Source organism: Osmerus mordax, chromosome 4 (assembly GCF_038355195.1).
Source record: "Osmerus mordax isolate fOsmMor3 chromosome 4, fOsmMor3.pri, whole genome shotgun sequence".
Classification (NCBI taxonomy): Eukaryota; Metazoa; Chordata; class Actinopteri; order Osmeriformes; family Osmeridae; genus Osmerus; species Osmerus mordax.
This window is the reverse complement of record NC_090053.1, coordinates 2,059,039-2,078,151: the sequence shown is the minus strand read 5'-3', so window position 1 is coordinate 2,078,151 and position 19,113 is coordinate 2,059,039. Positions and strand designations below refer to the sequence as shown.

The 19,113-nt window shown below is 50.6% G+C and overlaps 1 protein-coding gene across 1 annotated transcript; it reads left to right on the top strand.

Moving 5' to 3' along the window:
• Positions 1-3,515: 3,515 nt before the first annotated feature.
• On the top strand, positions 3,516-18,592 carry ntrk3a (neurotrophic tyrosine kinase, receptor, type 3a). Its single transcript, XM_067234145.1, is given in 8 exon segments — positions 3,516-4,131; positions 7,762-7,950; positions 11,944-12,074; positions 13,805-14,016; positions 15,072-15,315; positions 17,240-17,398; positions 18,408-18,492; positions 18,495-18,592. Coding segments are annotated over 8 exon segments (1,734 nt in total).
• The last annotated feature ends 521 nt before the right edge of the window (positions 18,593-19,113 follow it).

Below are 19,113 nucleotides of genomic sequence, written 5' to 3'. Positions count from 1 at the left end.
CTGTCTTTACATACCTGTGTCTCTACCTGTCTATTAACATAGCCTACTATTCCCCACTGTCTGCACTCTACACTCTCAATCTCTCTCTCAATCTCTGTTTCCTTTATTTTTCTCTCCTCTTCTTGTCACTCTCTCTCTCTCTCTCTGATACTCACACACATGCGCACACGCAGGGCTGAAAAGGTCACCTCTGAAGAGAGAAAGCACATGATTAGAGAGATGGATTGAGAGAGAGGGACTGTAAGTGGGTTGAAAAGGGTAAGAGAGTGTATCCTGAAACCTGATTGAATGCTGGCCTTCGTTAACTTAACCCTTACCCCCACTCCCTAACACACCCTCTTACACACACACACCTACACACACACACACACACTCACACACCCTAGACCCTCACCCATGTAGGTGATAAATGTAAATAAAGGAATGTCATCTCATATGATAACATGGACAGTCACATGGACCTGTAAACGATGCCTTTTCAACCCCACCCCAGTTATAACACCCACTTGACCCTGGATCACATTATACAGATCAATCCTCCTCTTCTCCTTATCCCCCCCTCCTCCCCTCCTCCTCCTCCTCTCTCTGTGCACCAGTCTCATCCTCTGTTCCTTCTATGTGATTGGATACGCTGGGCCACCTGCATGAGTGTGCAGGTGTGTGTGTGTGTTTGTGTCATATCTGTGCTCTCTAGAGAAAGAAATAAAGGGGGAGGGAGGGAGAGGAGAGGAGTAGAAGAGAGGAGTGTGGAGAGAGAAAGCGAGGGAAGAGAGAGAGAGCGAAGGAGGACAGCTATATTAGCATGCAGGAGGAGTCCACCACCTGCCACAGGCACCGGTCATCGCCGCAGCAACGCGCCACACAATCAGGGAAATGTTTTCCTAGTGCGATGGATGCGTGTGGTCGTCACTCCTCTTTCTGATTTACGCTCCGCTCCTCTCTTCTCCTCTCTTCACCTCCCCTCCTGCGCCAACACAGCACTGAGGGAGGGGGGGTGGGCGAGATGGAGGGAGAGGGTTAGGAAGAGATGTGGGGGAGAGGGGGTTGGAGGGAGAGAGAGGGGGGAGGGATAGATGGAGGGAGGGGGAGATGAGTTGTCTTGGCTGCTGGCGTTGTGGTCGATGTGACATGAAGTATGGTTAACGGTTGCCGTAGCTACTCCTCAGAGACACTCTGTCCCCCTCTTGCAGGGACAATAATTTACACTCCTGGGCGGCTGGCAGGGGTGGCAGCAGGGTGGAGAAGAGACATAAACAGAATGAAGAACCACCAAACCCAGCACCATGATGACTCTTAGAGGTCATTAGAATAAGAGATTTATACTTCCTCCTGTTGCTCCTACTCTGTGTGGAGCTGGGTATAGGCAGGGCTGGGCTGGGTAGAGGCAGGGGTGGGCTGGGTAGAGACAGGGCTGGGTAGAGGCAGGGCTGGGTAGAGGCAGGGGTGGGCTGGGTAGAGGCAGGGGTGGGCTGTGTAGAGGCAGGGGTTGGGCTGGGTAGAGGCAGGGCTGGGCTGGGTAGCGGCAGGGCTGGGCTGGGTAGAGGCAGGGGTGGGCTGGGTAGAGGCAGGGGTGGGTTGGGCTGGGTAGAGGCAGGGTTGGGCTGGGTAGAGGCAGGGCAGGGCTGGGCTGGCTAGAGGCAGGGGTGGGCTGGGTAGAGGCAGGGGTGGGCTGGGTAGAGGCAGGGTTGGGCTGGGTAGAGGCAGGGCAGGGTTGGGCTGGCTAGAGGCAGGGGTGGGCTGGGTAGAGGCAGGGCTGGGCTGGGTAGAGGCAGTGCTGGTAGAGGCAGGGGTGGGCTGTGCTGAGTAGAGGCAGTGCTGGTAGAGGCTAGGGGAGCTGAAGGATGGATGAAGCAGGGATGAAATAGAGATAAAGGAGGGATGAATGGAAGGAGAGAAGCTGTCCTCTCCACCTGGAGATCAAGGAGCAATAAGCAATCTAGGAGATGTGTGATTAGAGCACATGGTTTATGACTCACAACAGCAACTTGTGTGTGTGTGTGTGTTTGTGCATGCACGAGTGCGTCTGTGTTTGTGTGTCGGCAATCTGGTACTGTAGGTAGCATTAGTCATCAGGGTCGATATTACGAGGCCTCCACTGTGGTTTAATCGAGGCAGGGATCCCAGAGGCCATACAAATGGTTTTATTGATGTGATGTTGTTTCTTTGTTAGGGCATGTCGTTGGGTCATGTCGTGTTCATGCGTGTTTGTGTGTGTGTGTGGGGGGGGGGGGGGAATAGTTTTTTCTCTGTGCAGACATGTCACAATATGCAATGTCAGCCACATACAGTCCAGACACATTATTTAAAATAGACAGACTATAATTTCTTTTTGAAAAACAACAGCAACAATAATGGCTACTCAACATCGAAGTAGCACTTAGAGACTTCATTCAATGTGTGTGTGTCTCTCTCTCTGGTCACTGTTTGTGTAGTGTGTGGTGTATGTGGGTGTGTGTGTTGGTGTTGGCTCTGTATTTGTCCCCTCTGGCTAGGTTGGAGTAGCTTTGTCCTTCCTGCACGCATGTGACAACACACCACACACACACACACACACACACAGCGTCTCTGTGCTTTTTTGTGCAAATCCACATGGGCTGTAGTTGTGTACAGGATATAAATAACGCTGGTCCTACTTTGCTCCGGGCGGTAGAAGTGGCGCTTCCTCCTGGGGCCATGGGGTTGTGTCTGTTAGTCACCGTGTGCGGGCGCGGGGGGCGGGGGGGGCAGAGGAGTGCCCTTCAGATCCTCTCTATCGGGGTCCCACACCTCCCTCAATCACACGGAACAATTACATCAAAGTATTTGAAGAGAATCGAGGTGCATTCGATTCGCTTCGCGGTTGGCAGTTACAGGACTGATCCCTTGGTTGTGTTGCTGCGAGAGACGAATCAAGGGCACCCTGATGTTTGACAGAGTCGCTGTGGGGGAGGGCTGTGGGGGAGGGCTACGTCCTTTGTTTGACTCCAAATGTTTCAGGCGGAATAAACAAAAACAAAAGGCTTATGTGCAAGTCAACTTGATTATGGTTTAAACTTGTGATTTCATCCAGACTTGTTGTGGGTGACAGAGAGCGGGTTCTCCTCAGTGTCTGTCCTCTACGTAGTCTCTCCTCCAGGTAGTCTCTCTCTCCTCTACGTAGTCTCTCCTCCAGGTAGTCTCTCTCTCCTCTACGTAGTCTCTCCTCCAGGTAGTCTCTCTCTCCTCTACGTAGTCTCTCCTCCAGGTAGTCTCTCTCTCCTCTACGTAGTCTCTCCTCCAGGTAGTCTCTCTCTCCTCTACGTAGTCTCTCCTCCAGGTAGTCTCTCTATCCTCCAGGTAGTCTCTCTATCCTCCAGGTAGTCTCTCTCTCCTCTAGGTAGTCTCTCTCTACTCCAGACAGTCTCTCTCCCCCCCAGACAGTCTCTCTTCAGTACTTCTGATTGTGAACCCTGTCACCCTCCCTCTCTCTCCTCCTCTTATCCTCCTCTCTCCTCCACCTCTCCTGCCGTGCTGCTCTTCTCTTTATTGGGTCAGTGATGCTGAGTGATGTATGGGCTGGTTCTCTCGCTGCTTTAAACAGGTTTCTGAGACTGCAGAGAAGCTTAGTGCCTCCAGAGCCCTGTCAGAACCTGAACCTGCTCAGTCTGAACCTGAACCTGCTCAGTCTGAACCTGAACCTGCTCTGTCAGAACCTGAACCTGCTCAGTCAGAACCTGAACCTGCTCAGTCTGAACCTGAACCTGCTCTGTCAGAACCTGAACCTGCTCAGTCAGAACCTGAACCTGCTCTGTCAGAACCTGAACCTGCTCAGTCTGAACCTGAACCTGCTCTGTCGGAACCTGAACCTGCTCTGTCAGAACCTGAACCTGAACCTGCTCTGTCAGAACCTGAACCTGCTCTGTCAGAACCTGAACCTGCTCAGTCTGAACCTGAACCTGCTCTGTCGGAACCTGAAACTGCTCAGTCTGAACCTGAACCTGCTCTGTCGGAACCTGAACCTGCTCAGTCTGAACCTGAACCTGCTCAGTCAGAACCTGAACCTGCTCAGTCTGAACCTGAACCTGCTCTGTCGGAACCTGAAACTGCTCTGTCTGAACCTGAACCTGCTCAGTCTGAACCTGAACCTGCTCAGTCTGAACCTCAACCTGCTCTGTCTGAACCTGCTCTGTCACTCTGCTTCCCTGGTTGGCTGTTTGCAGCTCCGTCCTCAGTAATGCAGCCATCACAGCTGTACAGTGCAGAACACCTGCACAGGTCAGACGTTACTCAGTTAACTGATTTATTCACATCTTGGTCTGTGTCCTGGACTGAGTTCAACTTCCTCACCAAGTCTAGTTTAGCATGTTGACTGTGTTCATGGTTATGTATGAGCTAGGCATCATTCTGCTGTGTTGGACTCTCTTACATGTGAGACTGAGAGAATGAGCCTGTTAACTCCATGTGTGACGCCATGCTGTATCTCAGGCATGTCCTGGAGAACAGAGGGCTTACTAATTAGCATGGATAATCATGGATTCTGGGCTATAAGCCGAGAGTAATTATTAATTATTTCGACGGCAAATAGCAGTGTACCAGTGTTGACTGTGTAGTTATCTTGTGGTTTGTCTCCTTTCTCTCCCTCCTCTCTCTCCTCTTTCTTTTTCACTCTTACTTGTGTTGTCTTTCTCTTTCCTTCTATCTCTCTCTCTCTTTCTCTCTCCATCCCTCCATCCCTTCTGTCCCTCTTTCACCTCGTCACGGTCTTCCTGCCAGAGAACTCTTGGCTGTCAACCCACCATCTCAGTATCTTAATAAATTGGCTTTGTTCAGCCATTGAAGAAGAAGAAAGTGCTTTAAAATTATGTTTCCTTTTTGGCAGTAGCGTAGAATTGTCCCCTCAGCAGTGGGCTGTGCGGAGGGAGTATTCATCTCTGAAATAGGTTATTTAAGTCCTCAGTCTTACCCATGATACATTGCGGCGGTTGCTGGTGAAGGATTGATAGAGCTCTGAGGACAGCTGAACTTGAGTCTCTGTTCAGTCTCTGTTGAGACTAATGATGCAAAAATGATATACAATAAGTTTTAATAATATTAAATGTTCATATACATATTTATTTTTGATAAAATTCTCTTCAAATCCTGGTTCTCTGAATCGATGAAATGTAACAGGTGTCGTGTCTCTCGCTCACAGCAAGTCACTCTAGGGTTGAACACTGGCTGCTCTCACTGGCCCACACCACTAACCACCTTTCTAAACACCAGTCTAGTCTGCGACGCCACCGAAAAGCTAGCCGAGCCGTGGCGTGGGTGGTCTCTATTTATACTGAGGAGTAACTCTGTCCACAGAAGCTGCTTTCATCAGAAGTCGACTCCAGACACAGCGAGCTAGTCTGAAGGAGCCCTCTACGCGTCTTCATTAGTGCTTATGTAACATCGCGGCAGCATTAGTATTCACCACCACACCTGGACTCACAACAGGCAGGAGGCTAGAGCACATACACTCTCTACTCCACACCCTCACTCTCTCTCTCTACCCCACGCCCTCACTCACTCATTCTCTCTACCTCACACCCTCCCTCTCTACTCCACACCCACACTCACTCACTCTCTCTACCTCACACCCTCCCTCTCTACCCCATACCCTCCCTTAACACTCTCTCACTCTCTCTCCCCCACAGCCTCCCTCAACACTCTCGCTCACTCTCTCTCTATTTCTCTCTCCCCCACACCCTCCCTCAACACTCAGACAGAAAGAGACAGAAAGAGACAGAGAGAGAGACAGACAGACAGACAGACAGAGAGAGAGAGAGACAGAGACAGAGAGAGAGAGAGACAGGGAGGGAGATAGGGAGGGAGAGAGGTAGGGAGAGAGAGATGGGTGGAGCGTATTGTCTTACTATGAATTCATCACTCTGGGTGATATCCATCCTTCTATCCTACCACTTAGAAAAATTGATTCAAGCACTTTTATTGATGTGTGGGCCTTTAAAACAGTGGTCCAATATGACCGTTACGTTATCTTTAATCCACTACGTACATTAAGGAGAGACAGATGGAGTGCAGCCTGTCAGGTGAGAGACAAACTAACATGGCGCTGAACATATCTACCTCCCCTCACCAATGTAAATGACACACACAATAGAATCTAGGTGTTATCCAAGCTAGTAGCCCTCTCTGTCCCAGTGGTTCTAGTGCCAGGTTCCTCTCTCTGTCCCAGTGGTTCTAGTGCCAGGTTCCTCTCTCTGTACCAGTGGTTCTAGTGCCAGGTTCCTCTCTCTGTACCAGCGGTTCTAGTGCCAGGTTCCTCTCTCTGTCCCAGCGTTTCTAGTGCCAGGTTCCTCTCTCTGTCCCAGTGGTTCTAGTGCCAGGTTCCTCTCTCTGTCCCAGCGGTTCTAGTGCCAGGTTCCTCTCTCTGTCCCAGCGGTTCTAGTGCCAGGTTCCCCTCTCTGTCCCAGCGGTTCTAGTGCCAGGTTCCTCTCTCTGTCCCAGTGGTTCTAGTGCCAGGTTCCTCTCTCTGTCCCAGTGGTTCTAGTGCCAGGTTCATCTCTCTGTCCCAGTGGTTCTAGTGCCAGGTTCCTCTCTCTGTCCCAGTGGTTCTATAAGCCCAGAAATAGTCATCTTTTTATAAAGAGACATGGGGAGGAATTTCAGAGAGGGAAGAAGAGAGAAATAAAGAGAGAGAGAGGTAACGAGGAAGAAGGATGGAGACAGTGGGAGACAGGAAGGGTACAAGGAGAATGTCATTGTAGTCACAGTGAAATCAGATCAACCTATTAGATTGTGGATGCATGTGTAGAGAATACAATCCACATGCAGTTAGTTGATGACAACTGACATTACTGTTCTTTCCCGGCTCTAGTCAACCACCTGCATCAGCGTCTAATAGAGTTTGTTGTCACGTTCAGGTTCTGATTTGATGTTCATGATTGGAGGGTTGATGCCTGTCAGGGTTGTCGAAATGTTTCCATCCCGGAACTGTGTTTGTTTTCATTTGAGCTGGTCGGCACGGCGGCGGGTGACAAGGCGTCGAACACCAGCTTCACATCCCCCAGGACTCACAAGCATGCTCACAGCATAATGCATTCTTTAAGAGGACAATCTAAAATCCATCTGTTCTCTTCTGTTAATGCGACGGATAGTCGCCAAGCGGAAGGTTGGTGTTGGACACACTGGTGCACACTACTGCTTGGCCAGGTTTTTCTATCGTGTTCAATGTTCAAGGCCAGTGTACTCTGGTTTGGAAAGTTAATTAAATACAGTGATGCAGTTTCCTCACTCAAGAACAGCTTTACTTGCAGCTACGCAGGCCAGAACCAACAGGGATATTTTCAGTCCTGTGTGTGCGTTAAGCATCAGTTGCGTTTCGCACACTGGGCCACAGTAGAGGGCATTTAATCATGTTTTATCTACTGCAGGGGTCTCCATCCAGGGACACCTTAGCAGCATTTTTCTGGAATATGGGGGCATGGGGCACCAAGGGGGCAATCGCCCCCGCCCCCCCCCCCCACCCCCCCAAAATCCACCCTAGAGTGTAGCTTCAGTGCCTGCAGAGCCTGCAGGTTTGATGGCGGAGAGAGTAAAGGCTTGTCTCCGAGTGGCAGCTATGAGGAGAAACACTGCTTACCACTTTCAGACATATTACTGAATTATGAATGGCCCTGTCTCATTTATTTATCCTGAATTCAGCTGCGATTAAACTGCTGCCATGCCGCTTGGCTGATAAAGCTTCTGTTGGTTCAGTGTCAACCTCTAACTGATGATGGTCTTAGACTGACAGGCTGATGACTGGTCTGTCTCTCCCAGGTCCAGTAGCGGTGATCAGTGGCGAGGAGGACTCGGCCAGCCCCCTCCACCACGTCAACCATGGCATCATCAGCCCGTGCACGCTGGACGCCGGCGCCGACGCCGTGGTCATCGGGATGACACGCATCCCCGTCATCGAGAACCCCCAGTACTTCAGACACGGACACACCTGCAACAAGCCTGCCACCTGTGAGTCCTACAGCACACACACCTGGACACACACCTGTACACACACCTGTATACACACCTGTACACACACCTGCCACCTGTGAGTCCTACAGCACACACACCTGAACACACCTGAACACACACCTGTACACACACCTGTATACACACCTGTATACACACCTGTACACACACCTGTATACACACCTGTCACCTGTGAGACCTACAGCACACACACCTGGACACACACCTGGACACACACCTGGACACACACCTGTACACACACCTGCCACCTGTGAGTCCTACAGCACACACACACCTGGACACACACCTGTACACACACCTATACACACACCTGTATACACACCTGTACACACACCTGTATACACACCTGTATACACACCTGTACACACACCTGTATACACACCTGTATACACACCTGTCACCTGTGAGACCTACAGCACACACACCTGGACACACACCTGTACACACACCTGTACACACACCTGTATACACACCTGTACACACACCTGCCACCTGTGAGTCCTACAGCACACACACCTGGACACACACCTGTACACACACCTGTATACACACCTGTACACACACCTGCCACCTGTGAGTCCTACACCACACACACCTGTACACACACCTGTACGCATACCTGTACACACCTGCAACAAGCATGCTACTTGTGACTTCTATAGTGAGGGGAAGGAGAGGAAGAAATGTCTGAAGAGAAGATTATTCTTCTTTTGAAGCCACCACCCCCCCACTCCTGCACCCTCCCCTCCCCTGCACCCTCCCCTCCCCTGCACCCTCCCCTCCCCTGCACCCTCCCCTCCCCTGCACCCTCCCCTCCCCTGCACCCTCCCCTGCACCCTCCCCTCCCCTGCACCCTCCCCCAGTCTGATAGGCAGAGAAAGAGAGAGAAAGCAGCACATAAGAGGCTGCTCCTCTCCATTACCCCCCTCCCCTCCCCTGCTCGTAATGAACTGGGTCTTACGTTAGACTGTCCCAGAGTGGAGTATTGATTAAAGGGCTGTGTGATCTCTGTGACGCTCCTGCTAAACCAGGGAGAGAACCTGGGCCGTTCTGCTGAGTGGAGGGGGGAGAGAACCTGGGCCGTTCTGCTGAGTGGAGGGGGGAGAGAACCTGGGCCGTTCTGCTGAGTGGAGGGGGGAGAGAACCTGGGCCGTTCTGCTGAGTGGAGGGGGGAGAGAACCTGGGCCGTTCTGCTGAGTGGAGGGGGGAGAGAACCTGGGCCGTTCTGCTGAGTGGAGGGGGGAGAGAACCTGGGCCGTTCTGCTGAGTGGAGGGGGGAGAGAACCTGGGCCGTTCTGCTGAGTGGAGGGGGGAGAGAACCTGGGCCGTTCTGCTGAGTGGAGGGGGGAGAGAACCTGGGCCGTTCTGCTGAGTGGAGGGGGGAGAGAACCTGGGCCGTTCTGCTGAGTGGAGGGGGGAGAGAACCTGGGCCGTTCTGCTGAGTGGAGGGGGGAGAGAACCTGGGCCGTTCTGCTGAGTGGAGGGGGGAGAGAACCTGGGCCGTTCTGCTGAGTGGAGGGGGGAGAGAACCTGGGCCGGGGCAGGAAATAACATCAAAACCTTCACATTGAGTTTTTATCGAATGTTTCGGCGTAAGGTGTTAAGTAAGTGGGTAGTTTGATGGATTTCAGATGTGAGTGTTTGTGTGTGTGAGTCGGTAGTTGTTGATGGATTTCAGTTGTGACTTTGTGTGTTTTAAGTGTCAAGTTTATGTGCCATTTGTTACAAGTACAGGTGCTTAGTAATTCTTGGTTCTGCTCCTTTCAGCTCGAGGGAGGTGGGAGGGGGGCTGTTAGTGGGGCAAGGGATGGTGTGTGTGTTTCTTTAAGTTGCTCTTTAAGACTTCCCAGGAAAACCTAGTCTCTTCATTTGTCCTTGTAGACTGTTAAACCATCCAAAGAGATTTATTCACACAATCAATGGGCAGAGAAAAAAAAAGTATTTTATCCACACACACACACAGATGCCCGTACACACACACACACACACACACACACACACACACACACAGACACAGCTCTGCTTCCTCTGAGTCAACCAGCAAAAACAAACAATTTATCTTGTATGTTGGAAAACAAACATCCACCCATCCACACGCACATACACACACACACACATGCATACAGGCTAGGCACAGGACGTGGTAATCAACGCTATTAGCAGGTGTTTATGAGCAGAAGGCAGTATTCGGACCTCTAGAGTAAATGGACTGGTAAATGGACTGCATTTATATAGCGCTTTTCTACCTTAGTGGCACTCAAAGTGCTTTACAATGTTTGCCTCTCATTCACCCATTCATACTCTCTCACTCACATATACCGACGGCAGCGAGCTGCCATGCAAGGCACCAAACCTGCCCATCGGGAGTAACTTGGGGTTCAGAGTCTTGCTCAAGGATACTTCGGCACATGACCTAGGAGGAGTCGGGGATCGAACTGCCAACCTTGCGATTAACAGACGACCCTCTCTACCCCCTGAGCCACAGCCGCCCCAAGCGGCTACAGCTCTCAGCCATGTCACTCTTCTAAACAACAGAACTGTAGGAGATGATTGACTGCTAGAGAAATTAGAAGGAAATGAAAGTATTTTTACTGGAGATTTTACTGGCTCTGCTCTCTGTCTAGCTTTCAATACAAGCATTTGTGTAGGGGTGGCTATGGCTCAGTGGTAGAGCATTCATCTGCAGATCAAGAGTTCGCAAGTTCAATTCCCTCTCTGTATGTTCCTCAGGATAAAAGGGCTTACCAGGAGAACACAGTGTTAGTTTTCTCCTCAGTGCAGATCATCTTCTCATCCTGCGTCCGTGTGTCTGTCCTCCGGCGCCACGCTGGAGCCGCGCTGGAGCCGCGCTGGGGCCGCGCTGGGGCCGCGCTGGGGCCGCGCTGGGGCCGCGCTGGGGCCGCGCTGGAGCCGCGCTGGGGCCGCGCTGGGGCCGCGCTGGGGCCGCGCTGGGGCCGCGCTGGGGCCGCGCTGGGGCCGCGCTGGGGCCGCGCTGGGGCCGCGCGGGAGCCGCGCGGGAGCCGCGCTAGTCTGGCAGAGTTCAGAGGGCAGCCAGTCAGCCTGTGATGAGGATGAGATGAGAACCAGGCGGGAAAACAAGGCGTAATCGTCAGGGGTCGCGAGGCGGCGCTGGCATAATTGGAGAGAGGGTCGTCCTGTTGTTTCTGTCCTCGGTGGTTGGCGGCCAAGGGGGGCGGTAGAACAGGTCTCCATGGCAACTGTTACATTTCCCATGGTGATTGTATCCGAACGAGCGGTTTTGAGAGCGTTTGAACTTGGAATCGACTGAAATGTGGTTGCCAGAATGTTTAACATCTGGGAGTGCAGTCACACACTAATTAGGAAGCAGACTGAGTGATCATAACTCCTGCTGTTTGTGTGTGTGTGTGTGTGTGTGTGTGTGTGTGTGACATGCAGCGAGACACATACATGCACACATTTCTAACTGTGCGTAACTACACTCCATCATGGTGCAGCTTACTAGGTCATGTAGTAACTACACACAGCTTTCTGCTGCTGCTCCTGGTTGTAAACATGCTCCTGGTTGTAAACATTCTCCTGGTTGTAAACATGCTCCTGGTTGTAAACATTCTCCTGGTTGTAAACATTCTCCTGGTTGTAAACATTCTCCTGGTTGTAAACATGCTCCTGGTTGTAAACATTCTCCTGGTTGTAAACATTCTCCTGGTTGTAAACATGCTCCTGGTTGTAAACATGCTCCTGGTTGTAAACATTCTCCTGGTTGTAAACATTCTCCTGGTTGTAAACATTCTCCTGGTTGTAAACATGCTCCTGGTTGTAAACATTCTCCTGGTTGTAAAAATGCTCCTGGTTGTAAACATTCTCCTGGTTGTAAACATGCTCCTGGTTGTAAACATGCTCCTGGTTGTAAACATGCTCCTGGTTGTAAACATGCTCCTGGTTGTAAACATGCTCCTGGTTGTAAACATGCTCCTGGTTGTCTTCCTGCAGACGTCCAGCACATCAAGCGTCGTGACATCATCCTGAAGCGGGAGCTGGGGGAGGGGGCCTTCGGGAAGGTCTTCCTGGCAGAGTGCTACAACCTGAGCCCAACCAAGGACAAGATGCTGGTGGCTGTCAAAGTAAGAGAGAGAGACCTCCTGCCCTCGTCTTCACCCCTCCTCTCTTTCTCTCTCCCCTCCTCTCCTCTTCTGTTCTCCTTCCCTCCCCCCTCTCTTCTATCCCTCCTCTCCTCCCCCCTCTTTTCTCCTCCCCTCTTGTCTGCCACTGCAGCCTGGCTGGGGGGGATGTTGGTGAGCCAGATAGGGCCTCCATTACCCATGGCCCCGCAGGGCCACCCTGTGCCCTCTGGAGTCTTTAGTTACACCAGACATGGACACCCAGGTCAGGGCCCCTGCCCGGATCCCCACCCGACCCATGTCAACCTGATCCTGGGTTGTGTGTGGGGGTTGTAGGGCGCCCAGGCACAGACGTCTTAGCTGGATCGATGAAGCGGGCGAGGACTGTGTCTGGATCAATAATGATACTAATGATTGTTGGGGTCAACATGTGGAGCATGTTCACTGTAGCTAGTCTCAGTGTGGCACACTGACAGCACAAGATCTCTTTTCTTCACTCTCACACTCCTCTTTTCCTCTATCTTTCTCCCTCCCTCCCCTTTCTCCTTCCCTCCCTCCCCTTTCTCCCTCCCTCCCTCCCTCCCTCCCTTCCACCCTCCCCTCCCTCCCTCCCTCCCGTCCCTCCCTCCCTACACACTCTCATGTGCGTGAGTGTGACATTAAACAAATCCTCAGAGCAGATTACACATAGAGGCCTTGTCTTTTGGTGAGATTTGAGATGGATCTGTCAAATGGATTAAATTATAACAAACTAATTATTCAGTGGTTACCATGCTGTAGTATCACTTGTTTGATAGTGTTCAGCCCACACAAGCACTTTCCCTCTCTGGGTTGTTAGAGCATGGAGGTGATGGCTTATATAGACCCCTCCCATGGGACCGGCTGCATCGTCCTGCTTAAGCACTCCAGTTCAGAGGCAACCAGCAGCCCACTCCCTAACAACATGGAGGAGAAAACCTTTTAAATGTTAAAGCGATCGATACATGTGCACCGAAATCAATAGCCATCTTAAGGGAATCCCCTCAAAGCCACACACACACACACATACTGTATACACACATAAACCACAAACCACAGAAAAACTAGAGCGTCTGGGGCATAGAGGACAGCAGCTCAAGCGGGATATTTACCAATCTAAGAAACACGGAGCTCATCAATAAAGGTACCTGAAATCACAATGTCACCTGACATAAGAGAGGAGAAGTTTGGCGGTGCGTACACGTCTCATGAAGAACAGGTAATGAAATGTCAGAAGGCTTATAGGACATCTTAACATCTTAACAAAGTCAATTACCTGGTGATTGTCTGGCTGGGTGCGCTGCTGGTTGCAGGGTCATTCTGACATCCTGTCAGAAGTGCCTCTTCTGTGGGATTGCTTCTCCTGAATGACGGGAGCAGGGACTGTGACCGTGCTGTTCATTATCTAGCCTCGGAACACATCCAGGGTCCCGAAAATCTCTGAAATCTTTGATATCAAATGTTACTTGTATATCCCATTTTACAAGCAATGCCATTGAGAGCTTCACAGATGCCCACATATCGGCACATATAACCCAAACCCTCAAATCCATCTCCTCCATTTGATTCGGCGTGATCTGATCTGCGGTATCTCAGTGTGAGGATAAGAACTCCGTTATCACACGGCCTGCCACTCACAAGCTGTCTGGGGGCGTAGAGGTGGTGTTCTCTCCACACCTCTACCAAGCCCCTCTAACGAGCCCCTCTGCCTCCAGACGCTGAAGGACCTCTCTAACGAGCCCCTCTACCTCCAGACCCTGAAGGACCCCACCCTGGCGGCCAGGAAGGACTTCCAGAGGGAGGCGGAGCTTCTTACCAACCTGCAGCACGAGCACATTGTCAAGTTCTACGGCGTGTGCGTGGACGGAGACCCGCTTATCATGGTGTTTGAGTACATGAAGCACGGAGACCTCAATAAGTTCCTGAGGTAAGGAGGACCTGGGGAGGAACTGGTGGACCCTGTGGGGGGGGGGGGGGGGGCTACAGCATCGTCTGCCAATCAAGAGGTTTAAGGTTCAAATCCCCCATCTGCTAAATGAATACATTGTGTGTTATCAATGCCCAGTAGTTCATTTGTGTGTGTTTAGGGATGCTCATAGTCCCTTTGTAATTTCCTACATGCAAGTCCCTCCCAGTCTCTCTATGTGAGCACCCCGAATCCTCAGTGATGGATGACTGTGTTCGAGAGAAGCTGCCTTTAAGAAACGAGGAAACTGTTTGACTTGTTCCCCTCTAACCTAGTGTAAACATCCCCTTTCCCCGCTGTATGAACACACACACACACACAGAGATGTAACCCTGCACTTCTAACCCACTCTGCTGTCACCGTGTATTTTGTGGTGACAAAGGAAACTGTGTCAAGAATGCAAATGAGATGGATTATCTCTGTCATGATTGGATGTTATTGAATCCCAGGATGCTTTGCGGTAGCAGGGAACATTGGTTGTGCGAGAGTGAGGCAGAGCTGACAGACGTCCCTGCTTGTAGCGCCAGTGCAAATTTCATGACAGTAATTGCGTTTTCATTAATGTGTTGGCATCAATTCATGCAGAGATCTCATTCGGTTTGCACCCAGTGCCCCTGGCACAATGATGACAACGTTGAACTTCCTCTATCAATTAAGCCTTGTCGTGAAATTCATTGGACCAGATGTCTGGTCAGACAAAGCTTCAAACATATTTTATTACATGACTGTTGCCTCGACCTGCACCGCTCTGCCACACACATGAATTGATTCAAAGAACGATCTGTAATTACATTATATTGTTATGACATGGCAATTAAGGGTTTCCTGTGTATGGCCTAATTATAGCACAATTGCAGAGCTATGAGACCTGAATACGGTTAAGTGCCTCATGAATATTTTAATGGTTATTGTGTTTCTCATATACCATGAACTTGAGGCCTGATTGGTCATTGTGTTTCTCTTACAACATGAACCCACGTCCTGATTGGTTGTTTACCCCATGGTCCCTCCCCCAGAGCCCACGGGCCAGACGCCATGATCCTGGTTGACGGACAGCCCCTGCAGACCAATGGGGAGCTGGGCCTGTCCCAGATGCTGCACATCGCCAGCCAGATCGCGGCGGGGATGATGTACCTGTCGTCCCAGCACTTTGTGCACAGAGACCTGGCCACCAGGAACTGTCTGGTGGGGAACGGACTGCTGGTGAAGATCGGAGACTTCGGGATGTCCAGGGACATCTACAGCACGGACTACTACCGGGTGAGAAGCTACACTGTAAGCTACCTCCGTCGCTAGGGTGGGGAGGGGATGGTTGCTAGGGTGAGGATGGGATGGTTGCTAGGGTTAGGCGCTACAGAGTGAGCTACCATCGTCGCTAGGATGATGAGGGTTACTATGGTGAGGGTTACTAGGGTGGGGGTGGTTACTTGGGTGGGGGTGGTTACTAGGTTGGGGTGGTTGCTAGGATTGGGATGCATCCATCCTGTGTGAATGTTTCTGATTGATCTGTAGCTGGGGAAGGAAGGGTTCTAGGTGTGTGTCAGGTGATGGTAGGGGTGTGATTTGGACTCCTCCTACCTCACCTCTCAGCACAGCGTCCATGTGGATCCATGTGGCTCCAACACAGAGGAGGAACATTATACCGACGTCACTCCAAGTCGACAGAGGGTTGTTGTGAGTCGTCTGGCTGTCCAGTGTGCAGATCAGGGCTGCAGGTGGAGGGTGTGTAACCTAAGCAGATAGCATCACTTTGGGAGGCCAGGCAGCCATTACACAGACATCATCAGCGTATCCCAGGGGGACTCGCTATTCCCTAATTACCGTAGTGGGAAATGCATTACAGTACACGACCGTTACTAAGGTCTGATTGCTCTTTGCAACAAGCAGCTTAGTAAAGACCTGTATCAGTTAAGAGGCAGGGCTACCAGCAAGAGACATCAGGCAGTCACCCAAGAGGATGGAGGAAGTCGAGATGACATTTGCAATAAAACGGTTCCGTTTTGTTGTCCAACTGTTGGCTTGGATAGTGACTACCTAACTTTATTATGTCAGAAACTTCCTGTCTTACTGACTTCCTTTCTGACTCACTACACGTTTCCTGTTTGGACATGTGGGGTATAGAAGAAACCCAAAAGGAAGAAAACAGAACCGAATAAATAGTCCTTTGTTCTCAAACACATGAGCTAGTCCTGTTTGTGAAAACCGGGGAAGGGGCCTCTGGACCAGGGTCTGTTGGACCCCAGCCTCTCCGTAGCCACAGCCGGCTGAGGGTGAAGCCTCTGCCACAGCAAACAGCCCAGGGGCCCTGACTACCCTGAACCCCTTCCCTGGAACCTGGAGATCACAACTCAGGGCCAGGAACTCATCTCGCTACCACTGCCCTCACATGGTGGTGGGGGGCCTGGTTTCCCTGCTAGGAGCCCCAGGATGAGGGCCTGTTTGTGGGCTCCGCCGCCACATAAGGAGCCCTCCTCCAGGCTCCTTATGTGGCGGCACCGTTAGAGTCATCAGTCCCCATCTGTCGAGGGCAGACCAGACAGGAGGCTCCTGATGACAGCCAGAGCATCACCTGTCTGCTGGATAGTTAATCGCTTAACAATCCTTGCACTGAAAGCATGTACAATCTCATGGAAATGTTCATCTTTAACAACCTTTAAACAGCTGAACGCATCAGAAACTGAGCCAGCTGGTTTTAGGTCATAATCTTGATGGAGGATGTGGGAAGTGGGAAATGTTCTCATGTCCCATTTCACAGGTAATGGGATCATAGTTTAGGCTGTGTAATAGACTAACATCAAGGGAAAAATACCAAGTTGGGAATGCAAGGAGACTCTCCTCATTGATATTGGACTTTGAAACGCTGTTGTTCGACTCTGTCTGAACAGTGCACTGGAGTCCAAAGACATGCTGTTCTTGCCATGCCATTTTCTGTGTTCCATTACCTTCAGAGATGCGATACCTTTGCTGATAAACAGGAAGCACACAGGAAGAGGGGGACATGCAGTGCTTTCAGAGAACAGTCTGTACCAGCTTTCCAGAGAGATGGAGAACTGATACACGTCTCATTCATAAGACGGGACGGGTCTAAGATTCACTGAGGTCTCCTTTCTCTTTCTCTCCTACGGTCCTCCCTCTTTATTTCTCCTCCCTCCCTCCCTCCCATCCCCCTCCCCCCCTCCTTTAGGTCGGAGGTCACACCATGCTGCCCATCCGCTGGATGCCTCCTGAGAGCATCATGTACAGGAAGTTCACCACGGAGAGCGATGTGTGGAGCTTCGGGGTGATTCTCTGGGAGATCTTCACATACGGCAAACAGCCCTGGTTCCAGCTGGCCAATAACGAGGTTCGCACCCTCCACCCCTTTTAACCTTTAATTAACCAGGTCAAGTAAGGACGTGGCAAATGTTTACATTAAAGGCAGGGTAGGTCATATTTTGGAGAACTTTTCCCCATTATTTTTTTCAAAATTTCAAATATTTTCCACACACAACACAAAAAGCTTCTTTCTTTTTGTTGAAATTATGGTTTCAACCTTTCAACTTTTAATTTGAATCTTTTTATTTTTATTTCAACCTTTATAAACGAATTTTTTTCCTACGGATCAGTGTTTTATCATAGTTATTGCTGACTAACATAGAGCACCTGCAAAACTACCCACTGCATCAAAACTCATTTTATGTTGTACAAGATGTACCTTTTTTCCATGCAGTGAATAGTAAGTAAACGGCTGATGGTACGGGGTGAGTTGACAGCCTTCGGGCGTCAGGTCGATCCTGTCACACAGCGTGTAAGAAGAGACTGCTTCAGGCATATTCAACCCACAACAACTAATCAATATCAAGAACGTTCATACAGTATAATCAATACAACCCCCGTCCTCTGTACAAACACCTCAGCTTCGTAGAGACAGACTGCTTGGGTACAACGCTGTTAAACTGTTAGTTGCCATGGTGTCCTTGTTGTGTATTTGCGTTTCCTCCACAAACTGTACTGTGTGACCTTGGATTTGCTCCCATGTAATTACCGTTTAGCATTCATTATTCCCCGCAGTTTCTGGGTGCCAGCCACGCAAGACTCTGTCAGAGAAACGCCTGCTATGTTTATGTTGTTTACTATATTACTGTAAATAAGGCTCTCGATGATGGACCACAGTGTGATATCGCTCTCTCTCTCTCTCTCTCTCTCTCTCTCTCTCTCTCTCTCTCTCTCTCTCTCTCTCTCTCTCTCTCTCTCTCTCTCTCTCTCTCTCTCTCTCTCTCTCTCTCTCTCTGTCTCTCTCTCTCTCTCTCTCTCTCTCTCTCTGTCTCTCTCTCTCTCTCTCTCTCTCTCTCTCTCTCTCTCCTCCCCCCCAGGTCATAGAGTGTATTACCCAAGGCCGTGTGCTGGAGAGACCCCGTGTGTGTCCTAAGGAGGTGTATGACATGATGCTAGGCTGCTGGCTGAGGAGCCCCAGCAGAGGCTAAACATCAAGGACATACAGAAAATACTCTTCGCCTTGAGCAAAGCTACGCCAGTCTATCTGGACATCCTCGGCTAGCCGCCAGCCTGGCTGAAGGCACGCTAGCCTGTTAGGGTGCTAGGGTGTTAGCAGGCTAGGGCGTTAGCGCGGTAGCCTGTCAGCAAGCAAGCCTGTTAGCAGATTAGCCTGTTGGTCTGCTAGCCTGTTAGCACGCTAGCCTGTTGGCTTGCTAGCCTGTTAGCACGCTAGCCTGTGAGTATGCTAGCTTGTGAGCTCGCTAGCTTGTTAGCGTGCTAGCCTGTGGGGTTGTCTGTTGGTTTCATCTTGTCTATCTCTATCCCCAACGGATACACAAAGCAAACCCAGGAATAATACAAACAAACAAACAGAACTGCTTTACTGTCAAACACCCACTGTACAATATAGGGATTGACTTAAGTGCCTGCTACTCCTTTCAATACACTGGATAACAGTCTTTAAAAAAGCACTTTTACATTTTGTTTACCTGCATTTAAAACTGTACAATCCTGGATACTGTACGAAGAGAACAACCTTCTTTTTGCCTACAGAAAAAAATACAGAAAGCCAAAAAAAAAGAC